This window comes from Chaetura pelagica, unplaced genomic scaffold, assembly GCF_000747805.2.
Source record: "Chaetura pelagica isolate M959 unplaced genomic scaffold, ChaPel_1.0 scaffold105, whole genome shotgun sequence".
Lineage (NCBI taxonomy): Eukaryota > Metazoa > Chordata > Aves > Apodiformes > Apodidae > Chaetura > Chaetura pelagica.
This window is the reverse complement of record NW_009953393.1, coordinates 4,405,736-4,428,638: the sequence shown is the minus strand read 5'-3', so window position 1 is coordinate 4,428,638 and position 22,903 is coordinate 4,405,736. Positions and strand designations below refer to the sequence as shown.

General features: G+C 35.3%; 1 protein-coding gene across 1 annotated transcript; it reads right to left on the bottom strand.

The window, feature by feature from the left end:
• Positions 1-8,560: 8,560 nt before the first annotated feature.
• Positions 8,561-22,222, bottom strand: N4BP2L2 (NEDD4 binding protein 2-like 2). Its single transcript, XM_009998349.1, has 5 exons — positions 20,766-22,222; positions 18,269-18,393; positions 13,843-13,931; positions 13,416-13,492; positions 8,561-8,991 (listed from the first exon to the last, which is right to left on the bottom strand). Exons 1-5 carry the CDS (start codon positions 22,220-22,222, stop codon positions 8,793-8,795), a joined length of 1,947 nt encoding a protein of 648 aa, XP_009996651.1. The 3' UTR covers positions 8,561-8,792.
• Positions 22,223-22,903: the final 681 nt, after the last annotated feature.

Below are 22,903 nucleotides of genomic sequence, written 5' to 3'. Positions count from 1 at the left end.
CAAAGTTACCCCCTCAAGGCTGAGAGATCACTTACCTGGCACCAGACATTGATGGGTTAAGTTTCTTCAGTAAAGAACATTTTTTTGCATGCACGTAAAATTAAAGCTACACATAGTAAGTGTACATAATAATTGTATCCCATACTAACTTTACATGTAATAAACAGTATTGACTGTCACTCCATCTGTACTTATTAAATATTTTACATACCTAAATTTACTGATTAGAACTCAATAAACTGGCTACTGGATCAGATATATCTGAATGATCTCCAAGTCTCCTCCTGTGAAACATCCTGAATATACTTCTGCTCAGAATCAAAACACTGACTTCCTGAACAAGTGAAACAACTCAAAAGCTGCTTTCAGCCTCACTTAGGTGCCACAAATATCTCACCTGGTCACCTGACACTGGAAAAATATTTTTAAAAAATGAAAACAAAAGTACTGACAAATGCTAACAGAGAGAAGAGCCACCATGTTTTTGTTTTACTGGATGTCTCTGCAATACTAAGTACTGCTCAGTGTTAAAATGCAGGTTAAGGAGGAGTCAAAAAAGGATCAAATGAAATGCTACAGGTGATCTGGATCCATCCTCAGGGGATACACTTACAATACAGAGAAGAAACTGCAGCTTTATCATCAGCCTTCTCACCCATGAAGGTTCACAGAATCCATTTTCATTTAAGTTCTCTCTGTCAACATTTAGTCTTTTGAAGAGAACACAATGGACACAGATGTCAATGTTATGTATGAATCATCTTGTAAAGTTTGATAACCTAAATTCTATTACTTGGATGATGCCAGCTCAAGCATGAAGACAACCTGATTTAAAGCACAGAAAAAACCCACCTTCCCAGACAATAATCAATCTGAATTTTCCATTATCTTTTGGATAAACTATAGCACTTCTGCCTATGTAGGTACGAAGTTATTAGTTCTCACCAAGTGCTAAGCACCCTTGTCTCAGTAACACCAAAACATACTTTACACTCCACATCTTACAAAGCTGGTGGGCCAGGCTGAAAACCATGAGATGCCCTGGTGAAGACTTTGATCACACACAAACATTACCCACTGCAAATGCAAAGACCATTTGCCTAATGTCAACTTACAGCTATTGAAGAAACACACAAAACTCTAATAACTACCTTAAAAAAGCTCAAGCTTTTTCTTTTCAAATTAAAAACAGTTGCTGTTACAGACAGAACACACTACATAATGTATATATAATCCAACCAGTTCAAATACAAGACAGTATTGTATCTGACTGGGTCCTTGATTTTAGGAGAAATATGATCTGTGTTCAAAAATGGAACTCTGGGAGCCACCTCACAATCCATTTTTCAGTTCCTCTCCCTTTCAATCTGCTGCTTTCCAGGCATCTGGTTATGCAGTTCCACTTCAGAAGCTCTATCCAGGAAAATGGGGGAAAGGGGAAAAGTTACAAGAGGAAAACCATAAAGAAAACCGTATCACGAAATGTTAAGTAACCAGAGTCTAATCCAGATTATAGCAACATTCAAACTCAAATACTTGTAATTGCAGGCAGTGTTGCTATTCAAAACATCTGTTACAGGTACCATGTTCATTATATACATCTGAAGTGCTGTATGAAATATTTCCCTTTTAAACATCTTTCACCAAAAGGACTGGAGAAACACAAAAGGCATGATTAATTACTCCTTAAAGATTATGACTTATCAAAACAGCCCTGTACCGTTCCTAGTTTTGGGGATGGACGTATGCAGAAAAATGTCTTTCAATTCTGCAACACAGTGTCAACAGAAGTCTGTCCCTGAACAAAAAATTAATAAGTAATTTAGATAAAAGCTAATATATACCAGTATTTTCTAAGTCTAGAAAGCCAATGACACTAACCAGGCAAGTGGGTCATGAACAGTGCCTGTGGGAGAAGAAAAGGAGATCAGTTAAATGTGTTATCAGGATCTTCAAACCAGGACAGTGTTAATACAGCTATGAACCAAAGTTACTAGAATAAATCATATAGCCAGTTTTGTTCCTCCAGGTGAAGGCAGAAATTTAGTGTCCATCTGAGATTAGAGAGAATCATGGACTTCTGTATTAATGCAAGGCTGCATCTGACACCCTGAAACCAGGAAGCAATTCTGTTAGTGTTTTAAAAGGCTTCTTTGATAGGTAAGAGCTAACTCTTGATATTCTGGACAGTGCTCTTGCTATTTTCCTTGGAATAGAATAATTTCTGTCAGAAAGGGCCTCTGGAGATCACATGGTCCAACCTCTGCTCAAAACAATACCAAGTGAGATCTCATTGCTCAGTGCCCTGCCCAGACAAATACTCCAAAGACAGCAGTTACACAACCTAATAATATCTAGTTGGAATTCTGATGTTGCAGCTTCTATCCATGGCTTGTCATCTAAGCAGAGTCTGGCTCCACTTTTATACCCTCCTATTAGGTAGGTGAAGACCTCATTAAGCCACTGCCTTCTCTTCTCAAAGCTGAACAATCCATTTCCTTGCAGATCATGTGCACCAGGCACTCACCACCCTAATCAGCTCCAAGATGTCTCGTCTCATTGGTATCAGTAAGCTCCAAGTTTGGCATTTTCAATAAAGGCACCACAAACTAACGAGGTGAAATACAAATTCATTTGATCTTTTTAAAGCTCAGTTCCCTACAGAGCAGTAGAAAGTTGAACCAGTTAGCAATCTTTCCTTACAGCAAAACCAGTCCTCAAGACCTAGGACCATAAAGTGCAGCATTATGGACATCATCTAAGTATTAAGTATTAGAAACAAGAACTCAGTCTAGACTGCTGGAACAAAATAGAACAAAACACAATGCTCTAACTTTGCCTTCTATGTACACGTAGAGTTCTATTTATACTCCTATATATTATGCAATTTTGCTGCACAGCCATAAGCACAGCGGCTGCAGTTTTCATAAAGTGAAAATAGCTTTGAAATTGGACTGAAAGTTTTGAAATTGTATCAGGTATACTTCACTGAATATTTAGCACATGTACAAAACAGCTGCAAAGAGCTGCAAACTAAGCTCAAATATGTATACCTGTCTTCCTTCAGATCTAGGTCTATACTTTTGTTGTCAAGATCCCTGTAAAGCAGTGTATCCATCTTACAAGGAATACGGGAAAACTATCAGAAAAAATGCTAAATGGGGGACAAGTAATATGGTCAATCCAATTGTAAGCCAGATTCATAAGCCTTCAGAAGCTCTTCATGGTTAAGAGCAAGATGTGGGATAAACTGCTCAATAACTTCTTACAGATTATTTTAACCCTCAGTATAGGTTACCAAAACCTATTGCTAATGAAGAAAGAAAAAAAAAAAAATTAGAATTATCACAAAGAAAATAACAGCCAAACAGCATTACAGGCCCATGACAAAGACTGACTTGTAAATGATAGAATAAAACCTCATATAAATAAGCAAATGTTTAGTCAGTCAGCTAAAGCAGCACTTCCTAATTTGTTAGCAATTTAAGAATTTATGCTTTTTTAAAATCAGTGGAGTTAGACAACACACAAGCACATATTCCAAAAGTTTTGCTTAGAAAGTATTTTTCTAGTATGCTTCCATAAAGTTCTATGGACTTTAGAATACTTAGAGGTAGTATCAGGGAAATATTTAAAAGGGATAAGCATGATTATATAAGTTAATTTGATATCAGCTTGATAGACCACAAAAGTTTAATTTGAGTAACAACTCAAAAAAAGAAAGAATACTTAACATTACTAATAAGACTTCAAGCACAACTGAAAAAAATGACTTAATGGATACAGTCTGCTTGGCTTGGCACAACATGGTATTGTCACAACAGCATCATGTATCAGTATGGTACACATTAAATGGTCACAGACTGCAGGCCTACTTGAAAATGAAGTAGCAGCATTACCAGCTAAAAGGAAGCTGCAAAGACCCATTCCAGATGCAATACTTCAAAGCTTTTATTATTCTTGATCTAGAATGACACTGACAGTTTATCTCAGGCTATAAACACCACTTGCTGCTTCTCTGTTGCTACAGAAATAAATTAGACAAATTTGAGATGATCTGACCTTGACAAATCCTGTTACTTACTACTTTATTTCTAAATCCTTAAAAGACCAGCTATGTTTTCATATCTTTTTCTTTGAACTCAAAATAAGATTTACAGCCGATTTCAACCAATTAGCCTATAAAAAGAAAAAAAATTAATTGATATACAAGTAGATTCTCACCTAGGAAATTCTTACTAAAGAGCTTTAATCTCTGCTCTTGATTCATTTCAGAAGGATGAGAACACAAAACATTGAAATGAGAAAGCGCCATTATAAAAACTCAAGTGAAATATTTCCGCGTTTGACCTACATGAAACACCTGATCACTCTTTCAAATTGCATACTTAATTTCAATTTTGTGAACTGCATTTCAACACTATGTCTTCTTACCACTCTATATTGGGAACTGTAATGTTTGTTCTTTGTATGGAAAACCCTCAATTCTCAACGTATACTTAGTCACCTCATCTCTATAATGTAACAGCACAGAGGGAAAACATTTACTCCATAAAATTAGATTGTTAGGAAGAAACAGCAGTTCAAACTGCAGGTATCAGATGTGAAAGCGAAAATACAAAAGTAACTTTTTGGGTTTTTTCTAATTCACTGAAAATGAATCTTACTGGTCAGCTCAAAGAAGAAAACATTAAATTACATCAAAAAAGACAGCTGTAAAACAAATGTAAATTTTATGGGTCCCATCTGAGGTACACAAAGCCTGTTTTTCAGTTATCTATTAGCGGTGAAACAAAGAAAAACGACCATCTCTGCAGAAGGTTTCAAGAGACAGATGACAAGAGACACAAATCTTGGCTTTCTTCTTAAAAACAAAAAGGCTTAAAATAAGCGCAACATGGCAAACTAGCTTAAAATGAACCTAAAGAGGACATGACTACAAGAACAGAAGACAGAATCCATCATAGGGGATCATTTAACATCATATGTTAACAAGTAATAGGAAAAACAGAAAAAGTGTTACATTTGGTTGTCATGATTTAACCCCAGTAGGGAGTTCAGCCCCATTGAGCCGCTGCTTACTCCCCCCTGCTGGGATGGGACAGCATCAAAAGGATGAAAGTGAGAAAACTCACGAGATAAAGACAGTTTAATAGGTAAAACAAAAGCTGTGCACACAAGCAAAGCAAAACAAAGGATTAATCCATTACTTCCCATCAGCAGTCAGGTGTTCAGCCATCTCCAGGAAAGCAGGGCTACCTCATGCATACCAATATCTTGGGAAGACAAAAGCCATCACTCCAAACACCTACCCTTTCTTCCTTCTTCCCCCAGCTTTATATGCTAAGCATGACATCATATGGTATGGAATATCTTTGGTCAGTTGGGATCAGCTGTCCCAGCTATGTCCCCTGCCAGCTTCTTGTACCACCCGCTGGTGGGGTGGGGTGAGAAACAGAAAAGGCCCTGACAAGCTGCTATTGCTCAGCAGTAACAAAAACACCCCTGTGTTGGTAACACTGTTTCCAGCACAAATCCAAAACACAGTCATAAACTAGCTACTGTAAAGATGATTTGCTCTATCCCAGTCAAAACCAGCACACGGGGTTTAATTTTGTGGGTTTTGGGGTGGTTTATTTTTGGTTTGTGGGTGGGTTGTTTGGGGGTTTTTATTGTTTTGCTTTTTCTTCTCCAAAAAAAGAAAAATAGGAATATTAAATCATCTGTCAAAGACAAGGCTGATGAAAACTTTTGATAAAGTAAGTAAACTAACAAAACAAGAAACAGCAACTTAGCTAAAACACTAAAATTAGAGGTATTTCTTCTACAGCAACACATAATCCCATATAGATGATGCTAACTGGTCATCTTAAAAACCAAATTATGTATGTTCTGCAATAATTCTCATATAAATTTCATGCCTAAAAGAGTAGGATGTTAAAACTACAGCCGAGCATTGTAAATTTAAACGTACTTACCAAACATCTCACTAGTAGCAGATACTTAGAATTTGCATCCATGACATTGAAGTTCTATGCATTAGTTACAGTAAAAAAAATATCTGACACTATTATTTCATAAAATGTGATGAACTAGTAATTTACTAAAAATCTAAACCAGTAGGAAACCTTCACTCTAGGCACATTATTATTTCAAACAGGTGTATTGCATTAAAAATATGCCAGATATTAAATTTTTTTAGAACCCTAGTCTAAGCGAACAGTGAGTTCTTACATTTCTTGTCCATATTTTTTGACAAAATAAGTAATTTTCCTTGTTTGTGAAGGAGCAGGAGAAATTCAATACCTGCCATGTGTATTACTATAATATTTTTATTATTTTTACATATAACTATTGTAGTGTAAAAGTAACTGCTGTCTGAGATATACACATAACCATGGCTGTCATATCCTCACAAAATCTAAATATACCATGAAACAAAGAGGTCCTACACAGTCAGTAATTCCATTGTGTTTTCACCTACAGTGTCATTGTACTTACCTTGGAATTCAGGTTTATAGATTAAGCACTTTACAGGAAATGTTTGATACAGTGCCAAATTGCTAATCATTCCTTTCATGTTAACTGTCCTTTGCCAACTGCAAGCCTACTATAAATCAACATGCTTTGCATATCAAAACCACCATCCACCAACAATTTATTAAAAAGATAACACACACACACATTAGTGTGTTATTTCAAGACAATATGAATTCACATCTATTTAAATGCAGATTTCAGTTATAGAGAACTTAAATGCCAATTAAATATTGAAAAAAAAATATCCATTTCCTTTAAAAATTGAAGACAGAAGGTACCAGAAGATGTAACATCAGTTTTCAATAATTAGCTCTTTTTTGTCATATCTTAGCATACTGTGCTGATATTACACATTCTCAAATTCTATCACTTTATTATGGCTTAAAGTAATATAGAGTAAATAACAGTAGTCTTTCTAAATCCTTTCAATCCTACTCTGACTTGAACTATGCTTTCATGTTCAAATATGAAAACTGTGGGATAAAGTCTTACTGACCCTTTACAACAATTTCCATTATTCTTTTGAGACATGGAAAAAGGTAACCAGGAAAACTAAAATACAGTAGTATAATTGGTATGAGTAACAAGACAATGAGGAAAGACAATTAATATAGTTGCAGAGCTTTTTTTATATATACACATAATTCAATATATTAACAATTCATGCACTACTGAAACATTGTATATTGTTTTTCAAATAATTAAAACAATCACCAAAGTGCAACAAGGAACACTTCAACTTTCATAATTTATAGAATCTCTTACGAAAATGTTACTGAAGATATAAATTAAATTGTACAAACTTAGATTTGTACAATAGGTGTAGAAAAACTCAGAAAGATACTTGGTTGTACACCTGGATTTCCAACTTTCATGGTATTCAGATTTTAAAGTTTAATTAATTTTTAGAGCCTATTAAAAAAATGTCTATTAAAAATTATGCTGGCTTGAGTATTTTCAAAATTCTGATGGCTATTACTCCAAATTAGTAATAGAAAACCATGAAAATTCTTTTAGCCATGTGCTTGACAAAATTTCCTATCAAATATCTACTCATTCAATCTGTACAGAAACCAAATGCAGTTAGACCTGAAAACAGGTTATTTCAGCTAGCAGGTTAACAATGCTCATCTGTATAAAATCCTACCAGCTTGAAAAGAATAAAAACTGCTGCACTGAACTACTAAAACAACTCTGAATACAAGTGTATTTTATTAATACCACAAGCTGTTAGAAGGCAAGCAAAGTGAAAACTTACAAACTTATTTTTTAAGAGAAAAAGGGCAGTAAATTAGTCAGTCTCCATGCTGGTTCATTCTTTTGTTATGTGCTAAACAGATGACATTGGCTGTGCCAAAATTAGGAATGCAATGTGATTTTCAAGAATCATATCCACTATTTATTTACTGATACATCTGAACTTTGCACTGGGACTTAACAGCTAATGTTTTAATACTTCACTTGTAAATTAAAGAAATTGACTTAGAAAGACCTAGCTGTGAAAGTTTTGGGTTTTAGTGACAAAGCTTAGTTTTTTTTAGTTAGCACAAAAAAGATGGTGGTGTGCACCCACCATCTTAGTTTATATGCTACCACAGAGATCAAATACATAAGAAAAATAATTCAGATTACACAGTTTAACCTTGGTGAATACTGTATTGGCAGAATGTTGCTTCAGTTGCCAGATAAGCTTGAGACAAAAAAAACCCCAACAAAACAAACACTATAACTGAAACCAGAAAACACATTCCAGAAATTTGCCAACTCGCAATACATGCCAAATAGAACAAAAGGACAACCCAGGACATAATTGTTTTAAAAAAAACAACTCCTAAAAGATAAGCAGACTAAATAACAATCATTAAAACTGGTTATTATATAAATAACTTTTGCTTCTGGGGCTTAAGTTCTCTTTTTAAAAGACATATAACTTCTTTATCAAAAAACACTGCTCAACAGTTACTTGATATATGACAACATCATCGTCTTAGGTTACGAAGACTCTGCTATATGTCATACTATATGAAATATTTTACTAAAGTCAAAGTCATTATAATTGTAACAAATATAGTTTTAAAAAAACATTTAATGTACAATTTTATTTACACGCAAGTTGATTAAAGGAACAACCTCCAGAAGAAAATGGCCTTGAAATAGGCCTATATGAAAAAAAGAAGATCTACTGCTTTATTGGAGGTGATGATGCATTTTAGAAGAGCAAGTAACATTTATATTAAGTGACTGCAACTGTGTTATCGGCTACTGGAAATACTGAAAGAATCCCAAGAGTCTGTATTGCCTCCCCACCTATGTCTTCGCTGCAGAGGTGGCCTTTGAGTGTTTTTGTGGGGAGGTACCACTGAATTCATGACAATAGGTATGGATATTTGATATTCGTATCGTTCCAACATCTGAGCAATCTTCTCACGAGTGACCCCATGTTTATTCCTCCTACAAAAATAAAAACTTAAGTAAGTGTTCTGGTATGTTTATATGTTCAGTCTTTAAGAAAAAATTTTAAAAGCTCTAATTTAACAATTCTTCTTCTTGCTTTTCATATTTGAAATTTCACTTTTATTACACTGTATCCTCATTCTCTCACTACTCAACTTGTGTTAAGGTTTATTTTAACTTTTAACCACTGCATATATTAAATAACATAAACCAATACAGTAATTCCTCTTTTTATAGAAACATGCTATACACCAGTACTATGTACCTACATAACCTTAGAAGGAGTTTGCTTTCTATTTATTCACAGATTTTACATGGTATACTAGCTCATGAATAGAAGGATGAATAATATTAAGACTCCTAATTATGAAAGTAATGCTTATACTAGCATTAAAAAATAATCTAACTACATGGTTTCAAGACTTAATGACAGAATATTTTCTCATTAATAAAACTCTATATAAAATAAGGAACAATTTTATTTTTAACCAAAACATCATGCTTATGTATGTACTAGCTCTTGCTGATACTTGTGTACATTCAGAAATGAACCAAAACACATTTAAGGGAAGAAAGACCAGAAGTGTTGTCCTATTTTGCCATGTTTAGTGAGCAGCTACTTCCAGTGAGAACTGAATGCATTTATCTCCTTATTATCTATTGACTATATCTTAAATCCATGTTAACAGAAAATTTTGCTCTCTGCCAAAAAGAAAAGCATGAGGCTCACACACAAACAGAATGTCAGAGAATTGCCAGCAATAACAGCAGAACTGAAAAAAATAGATATAAAACAAACAAAATGTTTCAATACTATGGACACACACTTATCACAACCTAATACATTTCTTATCCCCAGTAAATGTTGTCCAAGCTGATTTCTTTCCAAGACATGCCTATAGAAAATATATGCCTGGAGGTATTTAAAAGACATGTGGACATAGTGCTTAGGGACATGGTTTAGTGGTGGACTTAGCACTGTGCTAGCTTAACAGTCGGATTTTATGATCTTAGAAGTCTTTTCCAACCAACACAATTCTATGATCTTTGTACTTTCTGCAGCAGATCCATGGGCCTCCTTACCAATTTGCTCAGTTCTATAGAGGAGAAATCAGAAAGAGGATACTACATGGAAGTATTTTAAAAGACTCTTTTCCTCTCCCCCAGGAGTTTGTGCATATTACAAAGAAGATGTATCAATGAATTTTGCAGGTAGCACACTAGTTTCACATTCAGAATGGAAGAACTGGTAATCTCACAATTACTGAGAATTACGCTGGCTCCTCAAGGTGTATTTTATCAGCTTTGTTTCTGGGAAGAAAAGGCTCAAGTTGAGTATTTCTCTCATAGACACTCTTCCCTGAGATAATACCAGAAGCTAGAACTATAATCACAAGCAGCTCATTGTTTAAATGCTACTAATTTCTACATTCTGTAAAGAAGTCCATGAGCAGCCGCATGGTGAATGTATCAGTTAACATGTCTTAACAGTTTTGATTTCACTCACTAATATAAACAAGGTTAACATTAAAGAAAAAAGCCAATCCCATAAAAATATGGAGATTCTATCAAGCTTTTGACAATCATGACAAAAAGACCCAAAAAGTCTAAGTCCTTTCATGTTAAATGGTGGAAGCACTATGTTACTTAATATTTTCCATATCTTAGTATTCCTAGAAAACTATTACAGCTCAAGTGCTCTAGGCATAAAGTGTGCATTCATCCACCACGGAATGGACTTGTCTATAATAACTTCATAAATGAGCAAGTACTTTTCCTTAGAGAACAAGGCAGTGAAATAATATCACTAACAGCAAAATTGCATCAAGCATAGCAATTAATTAAAAAAAGGAAACAAATCTGCTGTATAGTGTCATTTAATACTCATCCTTTGTTGGCCTGGCTATACTGAAAGAGTATAAAGGCATCTATCCTTAACCAATACTGATGTACCAGCAAAAGCTCCTAACAGCTATGCTTTGGACCTGGTTTTGATTGGACAAACACAGAATCTACTGATAAATGCAAAATTCCATCACTATCAAATGCTTCTACACTAGAAGAACCTTGCATACCAATATACTGGCAAAGTAATCATACACAGACATTACTACATTTAGAAGAGTCAGCACAAGTTTAATTAAGTCAATACCAAATTTCAGTTTTATGATCATACTGAGGATGAAGGATTATATTAAACATATTTGCATTTCATTTCTGTATGAAGTTACACAGAAGGTAACTTAAAATACTAAAACTACATACATCCCCAAACACAGATTATATACAGGATACCTGTTGTTCCTAAAAGGTTGAATAACATGTATACTTTTTAAAAAGCTCTAGTTCCCAACTGACTAGCTACTAAAAAATCATATAAACATGACAGGTAATTTTTTAATCCAACACTGATTAAAAACTTAAAAAAGAAAACAATAAAAAATTATCTTCTACCAGTGATTTTGCCACTCACGTTCTCTCACCTGCAGCTTTCAAGACTTTCTAAAAATAGTATCAAAGTACAAAATCCTGTATATAAAGGTCTAATGCTATGCAAGAAGTCTTGAGCACTACCTGAAGGCACGTGCCTGTGAAGTCAGTTTTCGCAAAAATGACGTGCAGAATAAAAGCCAAAACACTCATAAGTGACTCTAAAGATCAGGCACACTGAAAGAAAGAGATTGCCACCTATTCCACATTAAAAGATCTGTCACATTCTTTACATCAATTCATCTGGAATTCATCCAGTGTTGACGAAGAGAAATTTTTCATAGATTTTTCAAGCACACTATACACTAGCAGAAACAACCCTGTAAAAATAGTATATAGAAATGCAACTGACTTCTAGAATATCAGCATATTATATAAATCGATAAAAGTTACTAACAATCTAGACAGCATCCCTCAATTAAAAAAAAGGAGCATGCACCCAAAATATAAACAAGTCTTTTGCTAATTAAAGTAGCAGCTTGTTTATTTTTTATTCAAACTACCAGAAACAACGAGTCTTAAGTGATCTTGTTTAAGAGGGAATTAGAATGTATGACTCCAAACAACTAATAAAATTATACAAATTTATAATTAACACAGTATTTGCCCAGGTACTTCACAAAAATGTTGAGCTTGTAAGGGGAATCCCAAAACTACAATAACATGTCTATCATTATGTATTTCCCAAAGCCTCAAATAAGGAAAAAAACCCAGCCATTCAAAACTGAGCCCTCTGCCCAGACAACTGAAAAACAAAATTAAACCTCACATCACCACCTTTCCTAAACAATGTGCCTCTATTCAAGTATTTAAAGCAACTGGAGCTGATAAAACACTTCTAGAAAGCTCCTAGGAACTGGTAGCGGCCCTTCACAGTTCAAGGGTTCTCCTTTGGTTTTGGGAAAGACAGAGTTTAATCCTACAATTAACGACTGAATAATAAAACTAAACATTAGCAACACTCCATGTTTGTTTATGCTGTTGCCTGTTAAGACCCTGTGAGAATATGAGTCTTCCTGTCTCATGTGATGGAAACCTCACAGCGAGTATCTTTGAAATGTCTGTTTACCAACACAGCTTCCTAACTTGGCTGTTGATGCACCCCAAGCTAGGAAAACTTATTAGAATTCATTCTACAGAGAGCGGACTCCATCTCTTAAGAATGTTAGTGGTAGCTTCGGAGCAAAAGGTGACAACTTTAGAAGATTTATAAACATAATGAAGTCCAAGTCAGTAAAGTATTATACACACATACTTTGTGCATTGCAGGGGCTACTTTGGAAGCATGCAAAATTAAAGTAAGTGAGAGAACTCTTTGTGATCAACAATGAAAATGCTACACTTGAAACAATGAAATATCCCTGAGTTGGTTTGATGCCTCATAGATTCCTGAATCAGATACATCTGAGACAAAAGAGACATTAACCAGGAATAATAAGCAGCTTGATGACGACCAGTGACCACTGTCACAATCCAGAAGTCCAATAACCCACATCCAACAGCACTCTAAGTCAGATCCTCTGAAGACTGGGGACAATTTCACAAAATACTGCAACGGAATGATCTAAAATATGAGCTTTCTTTTTAACCTTATTGATGCACTCCTTGCAAAATGCAGTTTCTTTTTGTCTTTTGCTAATTTCTTGTCATCATTTTGTAGCAACAAATTTCTCAGAATAACTAGTTACTACAGTATTCTTACATGGGTCAATCATTTTCCTACTCACGTCCAACAGAATTTTAAGACTGACTTTTTGGGCCAACAAGACAGGATCTTTATTAATTTTTTTGTTTGTTTATCCATAACATTTCTATTGAAAGATATATCTCAAAACGTCTATTTAAATAAAATATGCTACATACATATTTATATGTGCGTATTTATCTATTTCCTCATAGAAACACAATGATTTCTGTAATATAAACCTTACTTTTCCAATTCTTCAGGATCAAACTTCCACCAAGTATCTGGCTCATGGAACTCCACTCTGTACCCCTTTTCCAGAGCCTGCAGCAAGCAAAGAAAAATGTGTAATATGTATATCATTGTTACATAAAATGTCACAAAGTTTATAGACCAGTATAATAAACAAATGTTGATAACTCTGCAGCAGTAGCATGCTGAATTTCACTTAGCACCAACTCATCTTAGCTTTCCCTCCAGGCTAAGGAGATTAGATCAAATTAATCCTTAAATTGGTTTGGACTTTTGCCATATTAATTACTGATTGTATTAATCAGCTCTCTTTAGAAACTTGAGTAAGGAAAATGCTTCTGGACAAAACTGACCAACTTATCACATGTGAAGGTAAGTTTGCAAAGTTGTGACAGATGATACAATCACACACAAAAACCTACCACTTCCACATATGGCTTCATTTCCCAGGCTTGAGTATTAGTGTTGTCTATTATAACTGGAGATTTTCCCTGCTCCATTGCTTGTTTTGCTGCAAGGAAAACCAGTGCAAGTTAATAAACAACTATGTAACTCAAATAAAGTGGTAAATGTAAACACACTGCTCAAGATATTTTTTGCAAAAATCTAGTTGGACTGACACACACTGTTCTAAGAAAAGGAATAAAAACATTGACAGATAGTGACAGGAATGGAAAGTCTGTGGCCTGCCAGAGACACCATCATGAAACTATATCCTGGTTCCAGCTTCACTAGACCTGCCACATGCTGCATTCATAACTGAGACCTGTGGTTGGGTACTGCAGCTCTTACCCAACAAAATGCTGAGAAATAGGTGAACTTCACAGGAAAGCATCACACATCTGAAATATTTCTGAGATCTGTTAACACAAAATTACAACCATGCTGTCTCCACTTGTGTGATGTTTGAACTCACCGGCCAATTTCTACCAAATGCAAAAGAGGGCAGAAGCTTAAGTAATAAGAAGTTGCTTCTGAGTTCTACAAAACAGCAACTGGCAAGAAGGCACACCCAAATTAGCATCTCCACTGATGGAAAGACAGACCACAGCCATGATGCAATTTCTTTGGCAGGACACTTATGCAGTAGCATTCTTTTAACTTTGGACCTGCTTCTTATCCAGCAGAAGCATCCTAGAGATTACAGTGCCGAACTGAGATTGGTTGGAGTAGTTTAGGGGACAAAACATGCAAATCTGTTTGCTATCACATCAGCTCCACAGCACAGAAAACATTTTAGCTCTAGGCTGATGCCTAAAATGGCACCTCTTCATAAGCCCCAGACTCCTTTAGTTTTGATAAAGCAATTAAGCACCTATCTTATGCCTAAACCTAAATTTTATCTTGAGGCATTCTTCCAAATTCATTACATAGTCCAGAAAACATTCTCAGAGACACCTAACTCACATTGCTAAGATCTGTCTCTGAAATGTTGCACCACTTTTTTTGAGCACATCCAGAGTATGATTTTGACATTGAGCCTCTACATAATGCTACACAGGAGACTTACCTAAGGAAGCAAAAAACTCAAATTCTATAGCCTTATCAACGTGGTATCTACCTCCATTTTATACAAACAGGGACAGCAGTTAAGCTATTATTACCAGAACTTCCATTTTATTACAAGATGCTCAGAAGGAACTCCTGCAGAGGTGAGTACCTAGAGAGAGTACTTGAGTATCCCACTTTGGGGACAAATAGGCTACATTCATTTTCATTGTTTTAACATCCTTCACCTTTTTATTTTGAAAGTAAGACCTCTGCCATTCAACGCAGAAGGGGACTCACTCCAATAGCTCTATGTCCTTCTTATGCTGGGGGCTACAGATCTGGACACAGTACTCCATGTGGGGTCTCACAAGGGCCAAGGGCAAGAATCACTTCCCTGGCCCTGCTGGCCAGGCTTCTTTTTACGCAGCCCAGGACACCACTGGCTTTCTGAACTGCAAGTGCACATTGCTGGCTCATGTTGAGCTTCTCGTCCATCATCACTCCCAAGTCCTTCTCCTTAGGGGAGCTACCAATTCATTTTCTGCCCAAGCTCATTTGTGTTTTGGATTGTCCTGCCCTGTGTGCAGGACCCTGTACTTGGCCTTGAACTTCAGGCAGTTTGCACAGGCTCATCTCTCAAGTCTGTGAAGGTCCCTCTGGATGGCTTCCCTTGTGCTCACAGGGAAGTTAAGAGGATTAACTAGGTGAAAGAACTAAATATCTGAAGCCCAAAATACAGAGATCACTCTCATACAAAAAAAGTTGAATAAATAATGTTCTATTAAACAAAGCTAAATGAAAAGCTAGATCCATTATGAGTGCAAGGATTAAAAAAAAAATAGATCTGTTGAACACTTGCCCATTGAGTGAACACTGCTCAAACAGTATGCTGAATGGAAACAGGGATCTGAAGGAATGAAGACCCCTAAGTTATTGAAGAGAACTAGGCATTCATCTTGATGGATCAATCCACTCAGTAGGATGAAATTAAATTAACAGGCTGGGAACTAACTTTGTAGATGAAAGGGAGGAAAAAAACGCAGATAAAACATGTTCCAACAGAGCACTAAGAACAGATGGAAAAAGCTGTTAAAACAAACAAAAAATACATTCACTGGCTTCATTAACCTGCCACAAATGATCTTTCTGAAACCCAAATCAAAAATCATGACTGGTAGGCTGACAGAAACAGGGAAAAGTCTGGAAACATGCATTTCAGAAAAGATTCATAAAGGTAGCAAGAGAATAGCCATTTTAGTAATGAAGATAATGGGATCATCATTAATTTACAAGAGTTAGAAGGGAATGAAGAAAGTTTATATTACAGCTACAACCCACCTACATATTTTACCTTTTTGTTTTAACTACGAATCTAAGTGCTAAACATACTGATGTAATACAATAGATAATTTTTTTTGTTTAAAAGTAAGAAAGTTTCCAATTAATTTTGTTAGTTACTGTCAAAACCAAACCAATAAAAAGTAGTTTAAAAAGCAAATAAACCAAACTCATCCTGCCAGGTCAACAATGTTAAAAACACATAAAAGGCAGAAAAAAGTTTCAATAAGGGATGGCAAGAGACTATTCTCAAAGACACAAAAGTGAAATTAAAGGGCCTAAAACCCTGTAAGACTGACACTCCACAACTAAAGTCACATTGGCAAATTAATTCTAGTATTTCCTAATAGTTGTGCACTTGACCATACAACCTTTGCATTATATAGGGATGGTCTTTAGCATCAACTATATGAAATTCATTGTCTTATAAACATGTCAGAATTTGAAATTCTGTTCATCTAAAACAATTTTTTATCTCTAATGGGTCTCACGTTACCATTTTCTCTTATAATTACTATACTATAGATTCACTCCCTCCCCCAAAATGAGGGAGTGTAATTTTAACAGAATAATTTTCTTATTTGTGAAGAAACTAAATTTTTGCCTTCTCGATAATTCTGACATGAGGATTACAAAGCTCTAGCTAAACATGTTGTCATATGAATATTAGCAAATACATAAATAACAAATGCAGTAGATATCATCTAAAAAAACCTTTGACCTAGACCTAGTCATTAGGCAAGAGTAACCACTATCAAGATTACCATTCCCCTTAAGTTCTCATTCCATGTATTTCAAGGATTCACACACAAATAAAACCAAGAGCTTCTGAATTACTTCAAGTCTGAAAGTTCTATCTATTCAAAGCAGAAAGTAAGAATTCAGTATAACTTCAACCCAAAGCTATTCTGGGAAATGTTTTGCAGTGGGGCTGTTCTATTACAACACAGCACAGCTGTTCTTGTTCTTACTATCAATATCACTGAATAACTAAACTATATACTCTTCTGGTTATTACAACACTGTGTACATAACTAGAGAGATGCTAATGTCTGGTCAGAAACAGGTAGAAATCTTTATCAAGTGACAAATGTTTGGTGTCTTATAACTGTGAAGTGTTGAGCCCGCTCATCCATAAACTACTACCTTATCAACTCTTCTGCTCCTTAGCTCCTACTGGGAAATTTATTCAAAGTATTTATTATTGCTGCACTCCAACATCAAAAGTGCTCTTTATAATCTATATTCTAGTGATTCCTCTAAGAAATTTCTTCACCATTCAGACAGAAATGTTCCCAGATGTATAATAAATTTTGCATTAAGGTGAGAAAAGGGAAAGAAAAATTTTTTTTTTTCCTTGGCTCTCCATATCTTTTGATGCAAATTAGCAGTCCTGCAGACAGGACGGAAGCTTCTGTTTGAGACACTGCAGCACAGAGAATAACCTGCATGCACAGCCAGTGGAGTCGCTCAGCTTGTCCACTCCTTGGACCAGACCAAATAAATAGTAAGATTCTTACCAAACTGCTACAGAAAGAGCAAGAATTTGTTTGCTACACTTCTTACCCCAGGGACCCAACCTTTGGACACTAGTAGATATTAAGAAAGATGACTTATTAAAGCTATTAATCTATGTCAGTGAAATGAGATCTTCCTCAGAAAAACTCTTCCATCAATTTTGGATGAACTTCAGATCACAAAAGACACTGGGGGAAAAAAAGGATACTGTGCTGTTACCAGCATTAAAAAGGTTCAATTCTGCCTTCAAGATACTAGTTAGAAATGTAACAAGTAAGTGGGTTATAGAGGAGAGATTTTCTGTTTTTAACTCTGAACCTTTTGTAAGTTCAAAATTTAATGTATACATAAATGTTAACTAAAATATAAAGAATATGTTAATTATCTACTTCTAGGTACCTTATACTCCTTCTCATATAGACTATTAACACACATGCACATAATGCTATACTTCTCTAAATATAAGTGTAACTTAATAGGATTCCTCTTATGTATTCAAACCTCTCTTCTGGTTCCAGTCATGGGCATCACCAAGCTGAGCAGCATTGTATGTATATCCATCTTGCTGACGAAAATAATCATCAGTGCTGAATATAATGCCATCATGGCTTTGACCAAGCAGAATACTGTTAAACAAAGGAAAAGGCAAAAATATTTTAACTTCTATTTTTCAGATAGAAATAGACACAGAAAAAATATAGCTACAATAAATTTACCTGTGCCCTATTTCTGAACTTTTTGCAATTTCAATCAGCTTTATAAAAGTACATGCATACATACTACCAATCATTCTAATTTACATTAAAGCAATTTACTTTCCCCCTTTCTACTGTTGCTGTATCTGTTGTTTCTTCCCCTCCAGCTGCAAGAGATGTTTGTACCCACCTAATTTATGGTTAAACCGCATTCAGTTTGTCACCGTTTGACTCAGGTTCAACATTTTATTGGCGCCCAATGTGGCGCTTGATTTTAAGCCCAGATTATACATTTTCATTAAAATCAGTAAAAGGAAAATTGGCTTCATCCTGGCTCAAACCAGGACAAAGTTCTAAGTACCTCAAAATAATTTAAAGTATTTACTAACATTTTCCATATAAATTCTTGTTTGGAACTAACTCTAGAAAGCAATCTGATCACAAAGAATCTGGATACAGCTGAAAAATTACCTGGATGTTTAAATCCTTTTACAGCATCTCAAACTCTGAATGTGCCCTCATCTGACCTTTGCCCATGCTGCTGCACACAGTGTGGGCTGAACAGGAACAGTAAAAGGAAATTTAATTGCTATGTTTTGCCACCTGTCACCAACAACAGACTTGATATGGATCATAGTTTAAAGACCAGGACACTGCATTACATATTAACTTAAACTCCTGTACATTCATAGTCCTACAATTATGTTGTTGCTTAATTTTGCTTTTAGAATACAGGGACCTGTAACAACAAAGTTCAGATTATAGAGGACAAGGAGAAACTACTAACGATATAACTTTCAAATAACACGAGCAAAGCTGCATACAAGCTGTTTTTTCCTTCTTGCTTTCTCCCTTTTTCAGAGTATTAAGGTTATCTCAGGATAAACAACAATGCTATTTCAGAAAGCAGAGCACAATAAACCAAAAGTACAGCCACTTTTTTTGGCCATTGTTCAGTAATTATTTCTGTTAGAATCTATGTCTTTTAATAGGATGTGTATTATACTAGTTTAGGAAAGCATAAAAAGGTTCAAAGCCTATTTTTATCCTAAGTAAATAAAATGACACCACATACAACAGTGGAGGAGAAGAAGCACCTGAAAAATCAGCTTGGAATATAGGAGCAGATGGGGAGCTAGTAAGAAGAGACCAAAAGCCATGGTTGGACCAGAATAGAAAAAAAAAACTGGAAATGGATGGATAAAGAAATAGGAACTCAAATGAGTCAGGAGGCTGTGATTGTCTAGGTCAGGTGAACACAGGAAGTAAAGGAAGATGAGGGGAGCTCCCGAACGACCAGGAAACCACTACTGTTAAATTCATATTTAAGGCATGTAGAGACAAGAACCCAAGGAACTAAAGGCTAGGCAACCTCACCTAATCTCAGTTCCTGGAAAGACAACAGACTGCATCTTGACGTACATGATCATTGGATCTGTTTAACATTCTTAGCACACAACAGAAAACAATGACAGAAGTGATGTGCAGTTTCTGGATGAAGCTCAACCAGTAAGTACTGATAACAAGAGAAACCTATTTTCACATAAAACATATTTTCACTTAATACAGATAGCATCTGTGGTCTATGTCAACTTACATGCTTTTTAGACTAGGCTAAAAAAAAAAAAAAAAAAAGTCAAAACCAAAGCTGGAGCTGGTACCTGCTTTTAATACTGTCAGATTTCAAGAAGTATACCACAGAATCACAGAATCTTAGGGGTTGGAAGGGACCTTGAAAGATCATCTAGTTCAACCCCCATGCTGGAAAGGGGAAATAAGGGAAAAGAACCTTTGTCTGCTTATGAGGAAAATACATGCTCAGTTTCATCAACACACTCTAAACAAATTACATATTTTCAGGGTAGAAAATTCTTCTAGTGGCCTTTGAAGATTTTGCATAGACAAAAAAAAAAGTACTTCTGGTTCAGTCAAATTAATGCTGTTAGATTTGATGGAAGATTTTTTTAAATTAAGGCATTTAAGAATAAAAAAAAAAAAGAAAGAGGTAGACCATCACATACTAATACATCTGTAAATTTCAGAATACAAGAATATGCAATGTAACAGATACAGAACATTTTAAATTTAACAAAAAACAGCTCCTGTTCATAAAAAAACCCCAAACCCAAGCAAATATTTTTTATTATATTTATTGCCATTTATCCTCATTAAGTAAGAATTACTGCATGTTAACAGCCTATTTTACAAATATCAAAGTTTGCCAAGCACGTAGGATTTATTTATTTTTAATTCTTAAAAATTTTTATTTCAATAAGATTCTCAAGTTTTAAGTCTTTACTTACCGAGAAAGTGTTGATTTCCCTGAACCAGGTAGGCCTCTTAAGATTAGAAGCCATTTCTGTGAACAACCAAATCTTTCTTCGCGTAACTTCAAGGAAGAAAAGCTGTGTATTCCTTCTGTATTGTCAGCTTTTGGATCCTTCCAACACTCTTCTCTGGTTTCATAGAAACCATTATTTTGGAGTTGATTCTGCTCATTATTTTGGAGTCTGTTCTGTTCATTATTTTCATTTCTGAAGACCTGAGTAGTATGGCTATCAGTACAGTTGGTACTTTGATCAAACAATGGACCATGATCGTTGATGTTAGTATGTCCATGGTAACCATAATAATTTTTATTTAAAAGTTCACCATTCTGAGAAGGGAAAGCATTTGTTTTTTCTGGTGGGTAATTAAGTATCTGAAAATGAGATGGATGGTTGAATCTAGGAGCAAGAGGACCCTGAGGTACTATGAAAGACTCTGCTGACTGCCAAGCAGGTCTGAATTCAGGCACGGAGTAGTTCCAATATCTAGAATCTGCTTGTCCATCAAGGGTATTTTCAGTTTTCCAGCCACTTGTTTCCAGGACAAACTCCCGCTCATTTGTTTTCTCAGTTTTCTGCTCCCCAGAGAAACAATGTCCAGTCTCGTAAAACAGTTGTGGGCTGCCCAACAATTCATGTTGATAATCCTCTTGTGAGGTTTGACTACAGTTATACGGTGAATATTGTTCCTGAGAAGTTTCTATTTCTTTTTCCTCAACAGCAGTTTCTAAATTTTCGCTTTCCAACTGGTAAATTTCTTTATAGAACTGGTCCAGTTCATCATCTATTTCTGGTACAGCAGAAGAAATAGTCTGCAACTTCTTTGCCTCCTTTCTTTTAGCTCTCTTTTCATGCAATTTGTTCTGATCTCCAACACTGCTACTACCTTCATTGCAACTCCCAGATTCTTCCTGTTTGTTGCTATTGGCAGGCTTGTAAATTGGTCCTATGAATTCTTTGCTTGTAAAAAACTCTTCATCTGATGCATTTCTCTTTATTGAGAATGATATATTGCTATTTCTATTATTATCTTTACCAGCATTATCTGTAATAAAAGGGTCTTTATTTTCTTCAACTTCAGTGTCATTTATTGATGCAACTGGAGGATTTGCATTGTGCACAGTTTCTCTATTAATCGGCAGACTAATCACTAGATTATAGTCAGGGAGCACTTCATTCACTGTTCTCAATGCACCAGTAGGTATTTTGTCTTGTTTTTGCATTTCATGTTGGCTTTCATTATCTAAGGCATCCACTGGCATCAAATCATCTGATGTTCTCTCAACATCCATTTCCTCTTTAATACCTTGGTTATCATCATCAGGGAGCTTCTCATAAGTTTCTTCTGTAGATTTCACTTCTTCAGAACATGGTTCAACTGTGATGTCATCCTGACATTCCAAGAACTTTACTTTATTTTGAGCATAAAGCATCTTAGAAAAAAAATAATACATAATCAGCATGCACATTTATTATTATTTTTTTACTTTACAAATTATTCAGGCTTATGGTAAGTATCTGCAGACCCTCCATGGTCACAACTAAAATCTATTCAACCTGAAGAAAAACAGACATCACGTACTAGAAGTCTGGTTTACATAAAATTGCCACATTATTGCACATCTTTAGCAAAGAAATACATTAGTGCTGTACTGGTCTAGCAACCACATTTTATGATTTACCTTCAATAATCTAAAAATCACACTTTAAAAATGTATTTTAAAAATGAATGGCATAAACAACCAAAGCGCTCTACTGACCTATGTTAATCTGTCAAGTGTTACAAATGTGCCCATTTCCAATGTACAAACTGATGCCTGACATCATTACTTATATGACCAACAAAAACCCAAATACTTCAACCACAAGGATTATTTTCTATGAGACAAACTGAACTCAACCAATTGATTTAACACCAACCAAACATGGCATATATAATTTTGTACTAGTCAAATAAGACTTAAAATTAATTCTGCAATCTGTAACTAAAGACTTTTGATAAGGACGAAGACCACTTGGTTACATGTTTTCTAAAAATAAATGCCAAAAAAGCAACCTGTGCCCCAAAACAGACTGCAATCTAAGAATAAGCCAATAGGTTCTAGAAAGATTCA